We start from the raw sequence: 21,208 nt of genomic DNA, 5'->3' as shown, positions 1-21,208 counted from the left end.
GAAGGGGGTCTGTGGATAGCATGAGGAGTGAGTAGAAATTTTCTTAATAAAGAAAAAAAAAACAAAAATTTAAAATAAAACATGAAAGAAAAAATGTCCACCAGTCATGTCATCCTCCAGGTCCACCTGGAGGACTCAAAGCCAATGCACCATAGCAGTTACCTAGGTTTACTGTCACATACACACATGTGACATGATAGGCAAGTCACAGAACCAGCAGTATCTATCAACAGATGGACAGAAAATGTGGCATATACACGTAAGAGAGATTTATTCAGTCATAAGGAAGAACAAAATTATGTCGGTTACAGAAATGGATGCAATGAAGATCGTCATATTAAGCAAAAGACATCAGACACAGAAAGACAAATGTTATGTTTTCTCTCATTTATAGATCCTATATTTTGTAAAAAATCATTTTTTATGGATCTGACATGAAAGCAAAAATAAATAAATCTGTCTAAGGAAATGAATAGGAATAGTAGGAGGGAGCAAGAAAGAAAATAGAAAGTGGAGGTGAACACAGCCAAGGTACATGATAGACTTCATGGAACCTATCACTATGTACAGTAAATGTGCACCGATTTTAAAAGCCCCCAAACTCACTGGGAACCCAGAACACTCCAGTCTTTCCCTCCAGTAGTAGGTCACAAATTATACATTTTCCTTTACATTAGCTAAATAAAGAGTCCATTGATTCCTTCTGAACACAGTGAGTACATTTCTCTTCATCAATATATCATGACCTGATGACCTGATCCAAGCTCCTTCCTAAATGCTATCCATCCCTAGAATGCCGGGCACCATCTACTTGAGTTTTATCATAACAGGACTCTACTTGGCTCATCTTCCTGAACTTTCTCTTGAATGGAGACATCTAACTCTAGTTTTACCCCTTTCTTCACACTCGCTAGAGTTGCCAAGAAGAATGCTAGAGACCTGGTAATGTTGTAAAGTGAAAACCACTGGAGTATTTACTATGAAGACACGCTGATTCATTTGAAGAATGTGACTTAAGAGTAATTTATTAGAAGAGAAGAGAAATGGAGGTGAAGTTTGAATTCCTCATAGCATTGAAATGTAAGGGACGAGCAGAATAAGAACCTTGCTAGAATAAAGTAAAAATACAAAGAGCTCTCTAAGTACAATGAGGAAAGAGTAATGTCTCCAGAGGAGAAATTTTATGAAAAAGGCAGTATAGAATAATATCAAGGACCATTAATTTTTTAAAGCTAGAATCTTTGGATCTAACAATGATGAAACCATTGATGACCTTACAAAGAGAAGTTTCCAGAGAGTGAACAAATGTGATGGGTTAGCAACTTATTGTCATTTGGTAACAAAGACTGAGTCCCTAGTTCCAGTTTTTAATTTCCTGTTATCTTAGAGGTGGGCACAAAGCACATCTCCCAGGTGTGAGCTAGTTGAGGCAACCCAGGGAATATTTTCCTATAGTAGAGGCCCAGCCCAGGGTCAGCAAAGAGGAGCATTGTCTCCAAAAGAAGGACATATCCAACAGCTCTGAAGGCAGCAAGCTGGTCCTTAGTCTCAGGTCAACTCTAATAAAAACTTACTTTTTTTTTTTTGAACCAACTACCACTGCCTCCCCTATCTTTTCTCATATGCCTAGTGAAAGAGTTAGATAATTAACCCCCACTAATTTAAACACTTATTAACATGTGCTTAGTAGGGGTTGAACTTGGCCTGGATGGCTAAGTGGTCAACATTCCCCACAAGGCTGTGTGGTTACCAACGGGGGCTTTGAATCCTACCTCTGCCTCTTGACAACTGTGGAGACCAATGATAATTTATTTAATAGCTGTGTGTTTAGCGGGAATATACTTCCTGTAACTTAGGATCCAATGAGGTTATTGCATATAAATTCCTTAACAGGATACTTGGAATGCAGTCAATACAACTTTAATGTGAAATGCTTTTCTTCATACTCTTTACTTTTTACTCCCTTCATTCCTTCTCCCCCTGTGCACTTAAAGGAACCTCTTCCAACTAGCTCAGTCTCTTCCTTCTCACAACACTGGCTTGAGATGGGATGATCCCACCGTGCCTGCCCTAGCAGAACCCTCTCATGCAGAACTGTCCCTCAAACACTTCACCTACCCCTGGGACAGTGGCCATAGCGCAGAAAACTAGGGCCCAGGGTTTCCCCCAGTAGGCCGACAAAGCAAACAAAAGTCTATCCGAGAATTTCACCTTAGTGTCACTGGTGCAGCTAAGACACAGGGCAGCATCACCCATGTGCTCCCTCCGACTTCTAAGGAAGGAGTGCTTCATCACAACTTCAGTCTGAAACAGTCCAAAGGGAGCCCTTAGCTTTGCACACAGAGTGGATGCCACAGAGACCCAGCCTCCACCACTCCCTGTGCTAGCCAAGCCAGTTCATATCTTTTTTTTTTTTAAAAAAAAGCAACCAGAGAAACAGAAAAGACATTTTCTCACTGTGCAGCTAAATATAATTGGAACCTGTCATCCCAAAAGAGCTAATGCAGGTCATTTGGAGGAGATAAGAATCCAGCCATAATTCTGGTCTAGTAGAAAACTAGGAGGGAAAAATACTAAAATTGATGCAAGAAGGAAAAAGCAGTTGCTAGCATTTCTTCTGAATTGTCTAAGAAACTTTCTCCCATTTTCCCACACAAAATAAGGAGCTAGCATATGACAATACCTCAACATAGCCTGGCAGATATATTTACACCACATGGTAACTACAGCCTCGTCCAAGCTGGGTGTCCAGACCTCAGTCCTGCACCAAATCCATAGGTTAGAGCTTTCTGAGGGGAACAAAAAAAAAAAAAAAAAAGCAAACATAATACCCACAGTGTTATCTAAGCCCGGTGGAGATTAGGTCAGCCCAAGAGCTCTGCCACAGGGAAATACCAGAGGGTCTGAAGTCTAAGCAGCTGAGACCTCAGTGACAGCCGAGGGAGAAGAAGATGTATGTTGGGCTCCCGTATGGAAGTTCACCTGTTGACCCTATTGGCCAGTATATGCCATAGAAGGAAGATGAGCGGGCTTCTTAGGATCCAGACTAGGAAACAGGTGATCCTTCAGCCAGCAAGATACAGGAGCCACAGTAGATGACTCTTAAGCAGAAGTTTAAAGAGGAAGTCAGCTATCTGAAGTCTGCTTTAACAAGCTTCAGGTAGATATCAACTGCTCAGAGACTCCCAAAGAGGATGGCTGGGTCCATTTAACTAATAACCAATGTCCAGGCTCAAGGCACAAAGCTCAGACTGCCTCAGACATTAAATGGTAACATCTTTATGAAAAACGTGGCCCAAAGTATCTGAGAAATCTTTCTTAGGCTTCAAGTTCTTTTGAGTTTGTGAGGAGCCCAACCAAAAACACAATGGGAGAGCCATTGTCTACAGAAAAACTCTCAGGGATGCCTCTTCCTCCCCTAACAGTGTTAATCTACTGCCCTCTCTCACCTGATTGTGCAAGTTCACAGAAGAACCAAGGTTCATTAAACAACTTGTAAGTCAATGAAGACTGGAGTCCTGGGAAAGCTCTCTGAGCTAAGCTTGGCTGACAAGGCCATATAACAACCCAGATTCCTCCAACTCAATAATAGGGCTTGTTTGGTCAGCTGCTCTTCAAGCGTCTGCATTCCAAATTCACAGATGGATAAGTTCAGCACCATTTGAATGCCAAGTGGTTGAGAGAGCAAAGGGAAAGTCAACAAGGGAGGCCGCAAAGCAGAAAGTTGGAATTCCAGTACACCCAAATCTGTAGATGACCAAAATGTCCATCTCTAAGACTTCAAAAGTTTACAGTAAAAAAAAAAAAAAATGTGCATGGTACCTAAGTTGTAGTAATAATAGTATAAGATATACTAATACCCCTATTATCTGCAAACCTTAGTGTTAGCTATGAGGTCTGGGATGACATCTCAAGGCCAAGAGCAATGCAGGCTTTACCTTATTTCATGAATTTACAAAGTGGATGCTATTGCTGCTTCCTGCTTCATTTATATCGGAAGAAACTGAAGTGAAGGGTTAGTACTCACTTAAGGTCACACACCAAGTGAGAGACAGGAAGAGATCTGATTCCAAATAGTCTGACCCTTATCCACCCACTTGTCAAGCCAAAGATTGTACTTGGTAAAGATTCCCAGGCAAGGAGGACTCTACAGAGGCCATTGTGACAGGCCAGAAAAGGCTGTATTCAATCAGGCTCAACTCCACCCCAAGGAGAGCAAGAGAGATGTATTTCTAATTGGGTTGGATTTTGCATTTCATTATGTTTAAAGATCCATAAACACACACACTTCAGCCTTTTAAAACTTGAGATAGAAAGGCTCATACACTGAATTTTCTCTATCTTCCTGTATTGGGTAGTTTTAATACTTGGAACAAGGGATCATGGATAAGTCAGGCTCCTCACCTCCCAGGAAGATGAGGAAATGTGATGTCACCTTCACTGAAGTTTAAATTTCAAAGAATGGCTCCCAGAGGAAGACATTCTTGAGCTGTAAAACTCTTCCTACAAAGGCTTTTTTAAAGATTCACATGGCAAAAGGATGGGGAAAAAATAACAATTACTGCAACATTTTTTATGTAAACATGGTTAAAATAGAAATTAAGGGTCTAAAGTCAGTTCAGGCAAGCTAGAAGAAAATTGAAGTTACCTAGCAAATCTATTAGAGAATTCTTCATCTGGGATAATACTGTGGCCAGTGGGCGTTTGGAAATGTTAGGCAAAGGCAGGCACTCTCTTCAGCTCTAGGCAACACAAACAAAAGCTTCCCCTGGTTCAGAGAAGAATCCACCCTGACCATGCTTTATACACCCCAAAAAGGCAGGGAAACACTACTCTTAGCTGGTTATGAAATCTGTAGTAGGAATTTGAGATGGACAGGCACTGAAAGTCAGGCTGGGCATGAGGCAGCCCTAGCAGGTATTTTCTGGACTCTGAAATCTCAATCAGAAAAGGCCAACGCTGGCAAAGGATTGCTGTCAGCCAGAGGGATGGCTTAGCAAGAGAACTTCATACAAAAGCAGTTTTCTTCTCTTCCCTATGAGACTCCTCACATGAGCTTCTCCATGATGTAGAAATACGTTCTTCCTTCCTTCTCCCCCTACTTCCTCCTCTCCCTTCCTCCTCCCCCTTCTCTCCTTCCCTCCTTTCTTATCTCTTATCACTAAAGCCCTTACAAAGCTTGTCTAAATCAGCATGGATCTCAAGTCTGCACTGTATCACATCCTTTTGCCCTGTCTCTTGCCTCCTTGAAAAACGTGCTTCCCATGGATTCCAGGGCTCTGCACTCTCTTGCTTTTCTTCTTGCTCATTAGCTATCAGTTTAGTCTCTGATGCATTCTCTTCCTCACTTGACAAGCAAGTGTTGAAGTGTCTTCTCAGTCCACTCATTGTCCTGTAAAATCATAGCCTATCTACCATCTAATGGCTCAAAATACTATTTAAGCACATTGACTTAAATTTAAATCTTCAGACCTTGCTTTTCTCAGGAACTTCTGATTACTTGGCATCTCAATGTAGATTTCTATGGGGCATCCCAGAATGAATATGGCAATAAAGAATCTTGATGTCTACACCAGCCTCTGCCTCTACCAGTCTCCCTTGTCTCAGTAAATAACATCACCGTCCACCCGCTTTTCGTTAACTCCAAAATTTGGAGTTGACCACAATTCCCTTCTTTTCTTTCCTTTCCCTCTTCTCTTTTCTTATCACTCACCGTCAATAGTATCTCTGGGCCTGTTCCTCTAGACTGCCACCAATGCATCTACTGCCATCTATTGCCACTAGTCACCAGCCTCCTCAAAGCCATGGCTGAGCTTTGCTTAGATGACTGCAGGTAGGGCCTGACTGCTCTCCACAGTCCTGGTACTTTTCTTTAACATGCTTTGCTATAAAGCTCGCTCCTGCATTGTAGCACCTCATTGCATCCCAAACATCGGCCAGGCTGACTTCTTCTTGTCCTTCTCTAAACCCCTGTTACTTCTTTACAGAGATGTTCTCGGAGCACACCATCTGAGGCAGCCAATCATTGCTGTGTCCAATTTTCTTCAGGGCTTGTCATGCATTTATTTTTGTGTCCCTCTACTAGGAAGTAGGCTACATATAACCAGAGACTAAGGTCCTGCCTATCACTGGGCAGTGGTTTCCCAAGAGATAAATATTCATGGAGTTGACAGCTGAATGAGTACATACACAAACTATATGTTTTTTTTATATTTCTCTGAATTAATATCCATATTTAAAGCTAAGTCATCCCATTTCCCAAATAGTTTTCCACATAATCTTTCTCTAAAATCCTTTTCTTAAAAATTGTTGTTATTTACCTTCTTTGGAAATACCATTTCCACTAAGTATCACAAACTGAAATCAAGCATGACAGAGGCCAAAATAAATAAATAAATAAAACTGCAGAGAAAGTCAAAACATTATGAAAGACACCATTTCCCATCATCTTAGACCTTGCAGTTTTCAATCTTTCTAGTATCAAATTGAGGTCTTGCCTGTTTGGCATTAGCTGAACTATTGGCTGAGATCCCAGTGCAAACATTTTGCCCCAGTTATGGGTAACTGGTCTCAGGCTTGTTCTAGGCAGGGATTTAAAAATGGTGTCTTGACTAGAAACCAGTACTAATAGCGAAATCACTAAAGAAAATCTGACAAATAGTAATAACTATAGAAAGTCAATAAACCGTGTGCACAGCAAACACAAAATTCATTGCCAATTCCCCTCGTGGGATGACTGCTCTCTCATAGCTGTCCCAGCAGCACCCTTCCTCCCACTTGGCCAGACCACCTTTGGCCAACTCTGACCAGCTATGCTCCTCTCTCTAGAATTTTCCCAGCCTCAGAGTCTATGGCCAACAGTGACCCTTCTCCACTAATAGTCACCATGTGCATTTCCTACCCCTTGCTTCTTAGTGATCAAAATTCATTAGCTTTCTCACTTCCAGCTGTCTTTTTCACAGAATTTTAACAAATGGTACAAATTATGATGGTTACAAGGCTTACTCTTAAAAAAAAAAATCTATGTTCCTAACATCATCAAATTGACAGTTTTCTTTGACTCTCTTCCAAGCCTCAGCCACAATGCTATTTTCATGAGGCTGAGCTATTTATTCTAAGGCAGAAGTTGTGTGAACAGACACTGTTGGAGAAATATTTCAGGGCTGCTGCTAAGAGCCAATGTATGGCTCAGCCTCTGTGTGGAGTAGCTTTGTGGCAACAAGAACAAAGCTTCAGGGACTATGAGCTTCTGGGCTTCTCCTCAAATTCCTCATGGCCTTTAAGACAGTCTGATCCAGAATCCATCCCTGGTGCATGAGCAGGCTTTGTGGAGCCCACTACCTATGATGGGACACCTCCTGCAGCCTTGAGGCAAGGGGAAGGGCTTAGACTTGCCTCTATTGGGTGTGCCTCCCCAAGGGAGGCCTTACCTTCTTAGGGGAGGGAGTGAGGAGTAGGTTGGGGAGGGGGAGCCTGGGGGTGAGGAGGAAGGAAGAGGGGGATCTTTGGTATGTAAAATGAATGAAAAAAATTCTTAATAAAAATAAAAGCATGCAAAAAATATATCACTTTATCAAGCTAAGCTTACACCCAGAAAATAAAATGTTCTATATATGTGAGAACTATATATATAGAGAGAACTATATATAAGAGAGGGCATCTTAACACACAGAGACCAGTTTTCTAATCAATATAGGAGGGGCACTTTCAACAAGTTTATCAAACAATTTATGAATACTTTTTTTTTTTAGTTTTTCCAATAAGGACTCAATCAGACTTTGTAAGAATAGCTGTCTGTGGTGATTTGAATGCAAATGCTCCCCATAGGCTCGTGAGGAGTGGCATTGTATGAAAGGATCATGACATGTGGCCTTGTTGGAGGAAGTGTGTCACTTGGAGTTGGAGGAAGGGGGTGGACTTTGAGGTTTCAGAAGCTCAAGCCAGGCCCCATGTCTCTCTTTCTTCTTCCTGACTTCCGATCCAGACATAGAATTCTCAGCTACTTCTCCAGCACCATGACATCCTGAATGCCACCATGCTTCCCACCATGTCAATAATGGAACGGTGAACCTCTAAACTATAAGCCAACCCCAATTAAGTGCTTTCTTTTATAAGAGTTGCCATGGTCATGGTGTCTCTTCACAGCAGAAGATCATTGATTAAGACACTGTCTCATAGGAAACGATGTTTTTAATTGTACCAGTAATTAATACTGAACAGATGCATACGCACAACCCACAGTTCTTCCCCTAGTGCAGTAAAGAAGAGATGTAGAGATACCCTTTTTATTAGTCCTACCTTCTAGTTGGCAGGATAGTTTCCCAGGACAAGCTCCCCTCTCTGCTCTCTCAGGTAATGAGCCTCATGTGCAAGACCCCTCCTGTGCAGGATGTCTGGTCTCTCATCCATTTAATGGCCCTTTCTTCACATCCTGACTGTGTACCTCACTGGCTTTAATTTCACTTATTTTTTCCTTTAGATTCTAACTATTCTAAAGTATCTTCTCTGCCTATTACTGGGACCTATGTGAGTTTATTTCATGTGTAGCCTTCTAATCCCACCGTGTGTGTGTGTGTGTGTGTGTGTGTGTGTGTGTGTGTGTTCGTTTGTGTTATATATGCACTTTTTCAAAAATATATCTATATTCCTGAAAACTGATAGCATTGGCATTGTGTGCCATACCTCATATGCTGAATGTACTATGAATCCCACTCCACTTCTTACTTTCCTACTCAGCCTTATGTTTACGTGACCTATTTGTGCAGTTCTATGAATACTGAGTGCATTGTGATCCATTATGTGTGCATGTGACTTGGTCTATCCCCTAATGATGACTACCTGGACTCCCCCACACACACACTCTACTACCATAAGTAATCCTTATCTGTATATTTCTATGCATGCCTCCTGTCACCTGAGTGAGACTTTTGTGTGTTATTTTGCTAGTCAAACATCATCTGTGGTCTTCTTGACATTGTACTTCTTGTTCCTGTTCTGGTCTATAATTTCCATCTCTTTCCCTGTGATGTTGTTCACCCGATGGTTTTGTTTCTCCTCTGGAAAAACCTAATATTGTACTTAATATACAATAAGTCATTTTTGCATTTTTTTGTCTAAATGTGTCTCCTAGATATCATATTGTAGAGTCTCTTGAGAAATCTAATTTGAAAATGTCTGTCTGACTGATTATCAGGGTTATTTTTGCACTTATACATTTTTATGTACTATTTGCTTATTCCATACTCCAACCCCCTTTCTGTTAATAAGATGGCCATAAGTAACACTACTAATCCAAAAGCTGGACACTGCACTTCCATTTCTCTGCCAGCTACCATAGTGGGTACCATACTAGAACCTATGCTTTGTTTCATTGTGTTGTATTTCATGACATGGTTTCACTCTGTAGGTCAGGCGGGGATCAAACCCCAAAATGGCCAGGGGAAAATCTGAGATTCCAGTTCAGTGCGATATTTGTTATGGCTTCTGACAGGAGTGCTTCCAGCTCTGGAACCAAAACTTCTAGACCAGCAGAACTAAAGGTCATGGGAACATGAAGCAAAATTTTTCCTAGTGGGTCACTAGGGGTGGTAGTGAATAGAACTGTTCCCTTTTCCACTCTTGACGCTGGACACGTGGATCCTGGCTGTGAGAGAAACCATACCATAGATTGGCCACCAATTCAAAGCGTGTACTGCCTTCTGGAGAATGCTGTCCTAGCCCTCCAAGCTGCTGTAATTGGTGTAATTGGTCTTCAAGAGACCACTCCGTTTTTCTGTTAGGCCAGCTGCTTCAGGATGGCAGGGAATATGATAAGATCAGTGTATTCCATGATCATGAGCCCATTGTCACACTTCTCTGGCTATGAAGTGAGTTCCTTGATCAAAAGGAATAATAGGAGGCCGGGCGGTGGTGGCGCACGCCTTTAATCCCAGCACTTGGGAGGCAGAGGCAGGCGGATCTCTGTGAGTTTGAGGCCAGCCTGGTCTCCAAAGCGAGTTCCAGGAAAGGTGCAAAGCTACACAGAGAAACCCTGTCTCAAAAAACCAAAAAAAAAGGAATAATAGGTGGGATACCATGACAGTGGACAAGGCCTTCTCTAATTCCACAGATGGTGATTTTGGCAGAAGCTTCTTTATGCTCGCATTATTGCTACTCTGGTAGCCCATAGTTCAGCTGTCATTATTTCAGTGTCTATTCCTCTGCTCTTTTATTGGTTCTGCCTCTGAAAATACAGATGAAGTTGAGTGTGGCTATTCAGGGTGCTTTCTGTTCTTGAAGATTTTGTCACCTTTTCTTGTGAGCTTATGTCAATGCCCTCGGGGTTACCAAATGCTTCTACTATGGTCCACCTCAGGGGAAAAATCAGATCTCAGGATCCAAATCTATCCCTCCCAAATGAAAGAAAGGTCCTGCCTCAGGACATGGAACTCCTGATGTTCTGGTCCTCCACCAGCCTTCCCACACCAAGTGTCCCTCCACCCCCCTAATTCAAAGCCCTTCTTTCTACTCGGGCAAGGGACAGCCATCTTCTGGTACAGTCTAGCCTTAAACCGATGGTTTGTCTACACAAGCTAAACCTATCCTCTTAACTACCTTACCCTTCATCTCACACGAAGCATCTCATTATGACGTCAGAGAGCCGGTATCAAAAAAACTACCAAATCCAATAGCTTTCACTTGTGTTTCATTTTCCTTGACATCTCTTATAATTTAATATTTTATAACTTTACTCTCCTTGAAATCCAGACCTTAAAACATTCTCTTCTCTCAGCTTTTCTGTTAAGCCTTCATCCCCATCTTAATCCCTAAGCCTCCATCCTTTTCCCTCTACTCTCTTAGCCATGGAGAGCCCGTGTCCGGAGGACCAGTTATCAGAATAGTGATGATTCCTCTCAACTCCCTCAATCCAGCCTTGGTCTGGACTCATCCCTGAAAATGTATGTGAAGTTTGTGTTGGGGAAAAAAAAAAAACCCAAAAACCTGGTGTCACCATCTGAACAACTCAAAGGATTCTTCACTCTGGAGTTAAAGAGACTATGTGTGGTAATTTTAAACCTGTACCTTTAAAGATGGTAATAAAGATGGAGAGAAACAGACAGAAGGAAAGATATGAGAAATATTAAGATCAGAAAAAATCTGTTGTGTGTCAAACATGAGAATTCACCATCTTGTCACATAACATAGGCAAGAACATACAATTTGTAAATGAAATATTTAAAGTTCTCGGCTGTCTAAGTTTCAGCTTGCATTGAAGTTTACTGAAATATCTGTTGCAAACCCAGAATTAGGATCTTGGTAGGAAGATCCTGCCCTCTCTCCTGTCCCCAAGCATATGACAGACTCAGAACAGCAGGACCTACTACACAGTGCAGAGCAATGACCTCTAAACTTGATACTGTGGTTCTGAATATAGAAAGACCAACTGCACACAGCCATCAATCTCAAATCCACTTTGGCTTCCCAACAGTAGCATTCTGCTTTTCATTTAGAAAAATCACGAGGTCAGTGGTGACATCAACAAAACATCCCTTTGGTTGACCTAGAGATGGACTCTAATATCTCCACTCCTACCTCTGAATTGTGGGTATTGCATTTCCACTGTCACTTTCAACTGTCCCTGTGGCTTTGCAGATGGTGTTCTGGTGAGTGGGTCTGTGGTACAAACTGCACTATCAGTATTCTCCGTGCCTAAGTAAAGCAATGCCTAGGAACGTGTCAGATGCAGGAGAAGAAAGGGCCTTGTGTGACCCAAGTCCCCAAGTGCAGACAGAAGCTACAGCATGGACAGAGTGCAGATCACCTGGCTATGACTCTAGATATAGGTGACAATGGGTGACTGAACTCTCTTGGCCTCAGTTTCCCCATTTGTAAACAGGGATCGCAATACAACTTACCTCTGTGAACTGAAGCACATGAAGTTGGGATAGTGTCTGGCATGGCCACTATTAGCTTAGCATTAGTTTGAGATGGCCAATGTTTTCCCATGCCTGTCCTGTGTCCAGGACCTCTCAGTCCCATCTTCATCACAGAACAATGCACACTTAGACACATCTGATTGCTTGCTGCTACTAGAAAGTTCTATGCTTTCAGTATTTTAAATTTTGTCCTTCTAGTTTTGCAGTCTGGAGTCATATATTCTGTGTATCATTCATTATGAAGACATAGAAAATCCATACAGTGATAATGAACTTTTAAAAATCCATTCTATTGAAGTTCGGAATGGGCACTCATGACTGTTCTCTGAAAAAGTGATTCTCCACAACTTAGTTCCTGGATGTGTAAAAGCTTTCTCTGTGTATTGCTTTCCATGACTAGCTAACAGAGGCATCATTAATCAACACTTGTCAATCATACAGCTCTGTGCTGAAGATGGAAACCAGTTTCCTTGACCTCCCTCTACCGCTGATGGCTATAACCATTCTGGGGTTCTGAGATAATGAGATAACTGGGGTTTTATTTCTCATACCTGCATTGGCCTCATAATTGTGGGTGGTAGGTAGTGGGTGGTGGGTGGTGGTGGTGGTGGTGGGTGGTGGTTGGTGGTGGTGGTTGGTGGTGGTGGTGGTTGGAGACAAGATGATCAAGACATGAGACACATGGTAGCATATAAAGCAGGAGAAATGGCAGGTTCAGTATTTGCAGATCTACATGACTTATCCAAGCACATAGCTGCCTTTGCCCCTGAGCTGTCAACACCTGGGCCAGCTGTGGCTGTCACATAGAAGAGCCAAGGTCAGAGTAGGCCCTTCAGACATAAAAATCATAGTTGTTTCTCACTGGTCTTTGATACCATTCTAATAACATGTTAAAAGCTCTCTACCAGCTCACAGGTCCTGTGATCCTGGCGTAGCCCTCTAAACTAGAGATAACCCCTTTCCTAAGCCTGGGTGTTCCACAAAACAGTGCTGAAAAGTCAATCTTGTAGGAATTGTTTTTCAGATCTTCAATAAATTTTTCTTTAAATTTCAAAAAAAAAAAAAAAAGATAGACTCAAAGGTCATTCCCTCAGGCAGACTGGATCAAGAGCTCAATGTTAACCCTTTGCTGGCTGTCTTTCTGCTAGAACCTCTAGAACATCCAGAACAGAACACCATAGATTGAATGACTTGGCCTATGGATGTTTATTTTCTCACAGTTCTAGAGGCTGGAAATCCAAGATGGAGATATCAGTGAGACCCTTTCCTTCCAAGGCCTCTCCTTGGCTTTGATACCCCATCTTCTTGATGGTTCTTCATAGGGCCTTTCTTCTGTGTGGGTACACCATTCCTGGGGGCTCTTCCTCTTTTATAAGAATAACAATTACCTCCAATTATGTTCTCATCCTGTGACCTTGTCTAGCCTTCTTTAGAGGCCCTAGATAGGCTATATACAGCCAAATTCATATCGGGATTTAAGGCTTCAAAAGCTCAACTAAACAATGTAGGGAACATAGATGAGATTCCTGGCTTCAAATTTGTGTCTGTTCATCGAATTAGAGTTTTCACTCTGGTCCTGTAGAATTTTGATTATACTCTACAGTAGTAACAATCATAATATCTGCCATTAGCTGGGCTTCAGCACAAAGTGCTACATTAGATCACCTGATATTAAAATGCCCCTTCAGGGTACATACTGTACTGATAATGCATGTAAAAGGATTAAGATCTAAGGAGAACTTGGGTAGACTACACAGGCAATGAGATGCAAAAACAATCTGTTCATTGCTTCCTCACTGCATGTCAAACTGTACCGAGCATCGGTGTGGTGGGTGGCTATTTGTGAGTCAAGCAGTATTAACCTCTAGAAACAGTGTCTGGGGGCTGGAGAAATGTCTCAGAGCTTAGGAGCATGTGTTGCTCTTGCAGAGGACCTAGGGTTAAATTCCCAACACCTACATGGTAGCTCACAACCATCTGTAATTTAGTTCCATGGGATTCGACACACTCATCTCTGAGTGCTGTACACACATGGTACACATATGTACATGTAGGCAAAACACTTAAACACATAAAAAAATATTTTAAGAAGTAATTTCCTTGTGCATCATTTTCTAAATGCCTTTCCTAGTACTTTACTTACAAAACCTATGAAATGATACATGGTTTCACTCCCCTGGGCATCCTGCATCGCTCCCTTTCATCCTTCTCCTTCCCTCCTGCCCCCCACCTTGCAGAGGAGTACCCCATAATCTCTTTGTTGTGGAGCCTCTCTCCATGGACATGTTTGTCTATTCTGTTTCTGTCCCTTCTCAGTGCACTCCATCTTAACTGCCCAACTTAAGACTGACCCTACTTCAACTCCAGATCCCACTTAACCCTGCCTGACTGTGTTTCTCACAGCGGTCACCACCTTCTAGCACGTGATGTATATATTGAGTCTCCATGCTGCAAGGGCAGAGACTTTTTCACAGTAGTGAAATAAACACATTTAAAAAAAAACCACTTCTAACAGGGTCTGGTTCAAGTGTGCAACCTTTGGTGTGATTTCTTTCTATGGTGAATAAGTGGCCAGTCTGATCAGGTGAAAGTGCTCCGGGGTCAAACGTACCACTTTAGATGCTGTTGAGATCTCGGTTTGAGGACTGTGCTTTTTATAATTCCTCTCAATCATTATTTCCAACAATTTTTTAAATGGAACACCTGATTATTTTGTCCAAATGTTCTGTGCACTTGATAGTTGTATTACTCATTATAGGTAGTTACAACACTTTCATAATTAATCTTTAATTGCAATACTTGCATAGCATTTCAGATGAAAAATGATATACAAATTAAACCCACATCTCACCTTGGATAATTATCACAGATCTGACTAATGTGCACAGAGCCCTGGCATGGCAGGGGGCTCTTCTCAATGACAATGTGTTGATTTTCTAATTAAACAAAGGTTCAGGAGCATTTTTCCTTGAAGACCTATAATTTAAACTTACGACATTTGCCACCAAGAAAGGTTTCTACAAAGCAGTAAATTGAACTCAACTTCTTCTGATTCTGGTGCGTTAACATCTTTTGCATAATATATAATGACCATGCTCAGGATAAAAGATTTTTCTTCGTGTCAAGTAGATCAGGAATTGCGCTTTCCAGCTCACTGAGCCACTTAAATAAATCAGGATGCCACCTCGGAAGAGAAAGAGCTTAACTTTAGTGCATGGAGAAATGGCACTTCATTCCCCTGCTTTATAAACGTAGTCCAATGAGTGACTAAATGCAAATTACACTATACTCATATATTATTGCTATAGGGCTTGGTATATGGCTCAGAGTGCTTGCTGGCATGCACAAGGTCCTGGGTTCAATCCATAGTACTGTGCAAAGTAAAAAAGATATGGGGGCAGAGGGGGGAGGAAAAGAGTGCAGGAAGGACAGAGGGAGGAAGGAGGGATTAAAATGTTAAGCGAAATAAAATTCCATAAGTGTTATATATAATAAATATATAATTACATGTAATATATAATTAAATGATTATATTAGTTTACATTGCCAAAAGTCTTTTCAAACCTAATACCAAAAGCAAGAATCATACAAATAAATATGTCAGTGTGGCTTCACAACCATTCAAAACTTTTATAGGGAAAAACATTACCATATACAACTTAAAAAATACAAACTAGAGGGTATGGTTATAAAATTTAGCAGCACAGATTTAAAGCTCAAAATACTATTGTCAGTCAATAAAAACATATCATCTCCTATCCCCTCCAAAGCAAAAACATAAAGTAACAATTTAAAAATAAGACAAGAAAAATATAAAATAATTCATTTTGATAATTAAAGCAATGAATTTTCTCCCATTTAATTGAACTGATATAAACTCAAGAAGATACATCCCCATATTAGGCTTAGGTAAAGCAAGTATGCATCTCATTCCATTTTGATACAATATAAATTGGTCTATTGTTTTTAAAGGCCTTTAAAATATACCAGTAGTAAAGTGCTTGCTACACAATCATCAGTACCTGGATTGGGAACCCCAGCACCCATGGAAAAAGCTAAACTTGGAAGTGTGCTCCTGTCATCCCAGTGTGAGAAGCTGGAGCCAGGAGGACCCCTGGGGCTCATTGGCTGACCAGTTTAGCCAACTGGTTAACTCCAGGTGCAATTAGAGACCCTGACTCAAAAATAAGGTAGAGAGCAACTGAGGAAGGGACCTCTGACCTCTATACATGCACTGGCACCTATATATATGGTTTATACAACCCAGAACTACTCCATTGATAACCAGGTGAATAGGAGGGGAAATATTTAAAAACAATCTAAAAACAGTCTTTTTAAATTTTTCAGCATATTTTTGATAAGATTTAATTGTCTTAATTGGCCAGTGGTGAAAATTCAAATAGCTATACACTTATGTAATAAAAGGCCCTTTAGAAAGTCCCTCACTGCGGGAAGAGAAACGGGAGCAGCAGCAGTGGTTCCAGCCAAACTGAAATTCTAGCGCACACAGGGTGACTGCTGGGTTGGATTGCTTCCAAATGAGGCAGAGGCTCCGATTGTCTCCTGCACAGAGGTGTGAAGCGGCACTGACTAGCAGATGGCAGGATGGGAAATCCTTCAAAGCGGTGTTTTTAATAACTTCATTTGCTATTTACTATCACATAGCTTTGACCCCAAAGGACATTGGACTCTCTTCAATTAATCCTCTACTCAAATATTTTATGAAAACTAGATGCTGCTTTACAAAATACATATATTCAAATTAATATATGACCCAAGGAAAGTACTGGAAGGCTTGGGCTCAAAAAGGCAGTAGGAGGATTCATTTGCCATTTCACCAATAAGGACATATGGGCACACTCAGATGTTACTGATCCATCCTGCAGTTGAGTCTTTGATCCACTAGTCCTTCCCAGTGAGTCTACTGGCACTTTGGGCCAGGATAACAGGCTGAGTGATCTGACTGCATCTCTAGCCTAACAATCGTATCCAAACAACAACGCCCTACTAACTTCTCCATTTGTGTGTGTGCGTGCGTGTGTGTGTGTGCATGCGCATGTTATTGTGTGTGTGTGTGTGTGTGTGTGTGTGTGTGTGTGTGTGTGTGTGTGTGTGTGTGTGTGCAGGCACACATGTGCTGATGTGCTCGCCTGTGCATGTACTTGAGACCAAAATTTGACATTTAGCGTCTTCCTCTTTCTTCCCACCTTATGTTTCAGACAGCTCCCTGAACCTGGAGCTCACATTTAGGAGAGACCAACCCACCCTGACATCTACCTGTCTTCCCTAACAGAGCACTGGTTGAAACACATATGCTGTCATGCCTGGTTTTGACATGAGTGCTGAGGATCTGAACTCAGGTCCTCATGAACCAAGCACTTGATCCACTGAACCACCCCCCAGTACCCAGTCTTTTTTGAACTTATTGGGAGTTTTGTTAAGGAATTGGCTCGAGGGGTTATTAAAACTAAAAAATGTAGCAGTCTGCTCTGTGGAAGTTAGAGAAACAAGAAAATTGGCAATATAATTCACTACAAGCTCCAGAGTCCAAGAATAAGGAATGCCGATTCTGAGGACAGGGAAAAGAAATGTCTCGGGTTAGAGAGAGAAAATTCAAGCTTCCTCTGTCCTTGTCTAACAGATGAGGCCATGGTGCATTGTCAAGGGTACTCTTCTGCACTCGGCCTACTGATTTTTAAGTGTTTGTTTCAGACAGACAGACACACACACACACACACACACACACACACACACACACACACACACACACACACACATTGGAGAGTAATATTTAAGCAGTCATCTTGGCTCATTTTAGCCAGCACTGACTTTTCCTTTAGTTCACATATGAAATGATGCATTTTATTATGACACCATCATACGTATATATCATTGTACTTTGCTCATATTCGCTCCCTGCCACCCTCTCTCTTCCTTTCTCCTCACCTGTCCCCTTTCCTTCAAAAATAAAGTTCCTTTTCTGTTCTCTGCTTTTATCTCATATTAATATATATACATATTTATGACATAATATATCATGTCATATATATTCTGCCATATATAATATTATGTTATATATGTATATACATATGTATTCATATGTATTGAAATATAGACCCAGAATATAGACTGCTCCAATTTTAAAAGCATCCAGATAATTACAGACTCAGTTAAATCCATTTGATACAATGGTTTTGTGGGTCCCTCTATGTATATCAGAAGCTCTTTAATATTTTCATTCTTATAAAACTCAGTCCTACTTTGTAACTTACTCCAAAAGTCATAATGAACACATCATTGCATGCTACATGCCTGCTTTCTTCATTTTTAAGTGTAACCGCTTAACTGTTCCATCCATTACAAATGTAGTGTGATCATCTTCACTCCTTGCTATTGACCTCTCTGACCCCTCCCTCATTCCTGTTGACCTCTTTTTTCATCCTAACCAGTTCTTCTAATGCTCTCAGTCCTCCTTGTGCTCTCTTGTTTCTCTTGCCCTGATGAATTGAATTAGGACCTCGAGAGCTTCATCCACATCCATGTTGGGAGGCTGAGGGGCTCAATTTTTTGCGGCTCTTATGCAGGTATTCACTGCTGCTGTGTGTTCGTGATGGCAGTAACCATGCCACATCCTGAAGACAGCATTCCACAGCTTTATGTCTTGAAATGGCATTATGACAAAAGTGATGAAATCGGACCTGAAATATGAATAACAATAACATACTTCATACCTGTGTAAAGTATCAGTTCAAACATCCAGCCACCCCAGCCAGGATGTCCTGAGTACCTTAATGTAAACTTCAAAGCAAAACATTTCACATAATAAGAATCACCAAGCACAATGACATTTCAAACGAATTTATGCCTTCTGACTAATTGACTTCCTTAGCTATGCTAATGTATTCATGTCTCTCTCCTTTATAGTTCAACAGATAATGCTATAGAACTAACACTCTGAGATTAAAGAACAAAGAAACTAAAGACTTCTGTGAGCATCTTTCCCAAAAGAATCCAGATTATATATTTTTGCATATCTACAAACATTTTGTTTCTGTGTCGAGTTTATTTCTTCTCAGAAGACAGCCATATTTAATTAGACACCACAGCCTAAGGGAAAAGCTTCAACTCTTTCTGTTTAGACTGGACCAACCCAAAGAGGAAAAGACTTACCAGCTTGTCTCCTGCTGTCATTTCAAAACCTGCTGAGCGAAAAGGCAGTTGCAGAGGTAATCCATCCCATCTGAACTCTGTGCTTTCTGTCATTCCCAGGTGGTGCTGGGGGCCAGCAAGGCTTCCTGGGCTGCATCCGCTCCTTGAGAATGAATGGAGTGACACTTGACTTGGAAGAAAGGGCAAAGGTCACATCTGGATTCAAATCTGGCTGCTCAGGCCACTGCACCAGCTATGGGGCTAACTGTGAAAATGGAGGCAAATGCATCGAGAAATACCATGGCTACTCCTGCGACTGCTCTAACACAGCCTACGATGGGACATTCTGCAACAAAGGTACGGCAGAGCTGGCATCCAGTCCCATCTGTAGACATCTTTATAACCAAGTCATCTGTCCAGTGCTTCTTCAGCTGCGAATGGTTGCCTTTGTTTTTAAGTGTGAGGTGAATTCCTCTCCCACCTTAGGAGAGAACTTCTGATTGTTCTTCACCTTTATTGTTTACTAGATGAGAGAATTGACCTTGGTACACAATTCCCCGGAGCCTAGCACTGACTGAAACATTACAGTGTAAAGAGTCTCGCCATGTTGAAATGATGAGTGACAAAGTAAGAGCCCTCTAAAAGGGGACTCGGGCTTAACCATCCCACATCAAGATCAATGGTCAAATGTAGCCCATCGATACTTGTGTCCCCCCACACACACACACCTACCAGCTGCTAAAGCTCGAAAGTGTCTCTGCTCAAATTGTCATTATCATCATCATTACTAATCTTACTCAAAACACCCTTATGGGTGGGTCTCAGCCTACCTCAACCTACAGAGATACTGAAATATGCTCAATCAACTTAGAACATCCTTTATTTCAGTATTAGTCTAATCTTTAATGAGCCCTTGAATCTGTAGTAAATTCCACATGAACAATAAAAATACAAGAGCCCAATGAATATACATGTTTTCACTGGGATATACTCTGTGATCACTGAAAGAAATTTACTCAACTTGTGAAGCTTAATTTCCCATAAGAAACAAGAAGAGTAAAAAGAATAGCAGCTGGCACTTCTCCTAAGCCACAAAAGCCTGCAAATCACCCTTCTCTTTCTAAGGGAACATATAGCATTGGGGAAAGTTTGCTGTAAGCTGTTGCTGTGTCTCTATCTAAGAAGCTTTCCATAAGTACTCATTCATACTTTCATGGATACACAGAGGGTTGTTTACGCTGGCATTATTCACACAAGATGCCACACACAGAAGGAATTGTTCCACAATATTTGCCTGTACATCCAGGCTACTGTCTGGCGGGGCTGGAATATGAGCATACAAATTAGATCAGACGGGATTTGAAGAATGAGCATGAGACAAGAACAAAGGTGGAAAGGAACACCATCGCTGAAAAATACCAAGACACATTAACAGGGCCATTACATTGCATTTTTCTGCTCAGAACAACATGCTTCCGTGATTTTCCCGTGGCATACAATGGAGTGGGCTTGCAGAACACATCAATTTTGCTCTTGTAGAAATGACAGTCTTGCAATTACCACTCATTGTGCTTGATGCTAATTTAGTGCAGTCCATTCCTTTGCCAATGTAACGTCTGAATGCAATCAAGTAAGTGCTAATGCCTAAGACGTTGCACTGTGTAAGTAACAATTTAAAGCAAATCATGGTCCCCTTCTTTCTGGGGAGTTAAGTTAAACACAGCAGTTCACACAAAACCTCTGGGGGTTAATAGGCAATATTCATGAAAGGGCATCTGCCTTTCCCTGTAGCCAGCAATCAGAGATAAAGGTAAATGAAGCCTATATGTTTCCTTTGACATTGTCTCAAAGCGTTTGTACAAAAGACATCTAAATATTCTCTTACTACCTGTTTATTACAATGAATTTGCATTGGCTCAGGGGCTTTAACAAAAAAAAAATCCACTGAAAACTGTCCGTATATTTGGAAAGCATTTGTGAGCATCCTTCTGAGTGGTGATAAGTACCACCTTGCCTTGGCAAAGGTGACAGCAGTGCTAGTTTAGAGAGACAACATAGCCACACAGATTCTGAACTCAGCGAGCTGCTTCTGCTGTCAATGACAGTATCTTCTCCCTGAACCTCCATTCTAACTCTCCGTCTGT

The 21,208-nt window shown here is 41.3% G+C and overlaps 1 protein-coding gene across 1 annotated transcript in view; it reads left to right on the top strand.

The window, feature by feature from the left end:
* Cntnap2 (contactin associated protein 2) overlaps positions 1 to 21,208 on the top strand; it is a 2,081,518-nt gene that overhangs the window by 1,836,761 nt on the left and 223,549 nt on the right. Inside the window, exon 18 of the mRNA XM_042273149.2 lies at positions 19,185 to 19,421. Coding sequence (XP_042129083.1) covers positions 19,185 to 19,421 — 237 coding nt within the window. The remainder of the gene's footprint in view (positions 1 to 19,184; positions 19,422 to 21,208) is intronic.

This window comes from Peromyscus maniculatus, chromosome 3 (assembly GCF_049852395.1).
Source record: "Peromyscus maniculatus bairdii isolate BWxNUB_F1_BW_parent chromosome 3, HU_Pman_BW_mat_3.1, whole genome shotgun sequence".
Lineage (NCBI taxonomy): Eukaryota > Metazoa > Chordata > Mammalia > Rodentia > Cricetidae > Peromyscus > Peromyscus maniculatus.
The sequence above is the reverse complement of the archived record's forward strand: the minus strand, read 5'-3'. Positions and strand labels throughout refer to the sequence as shown.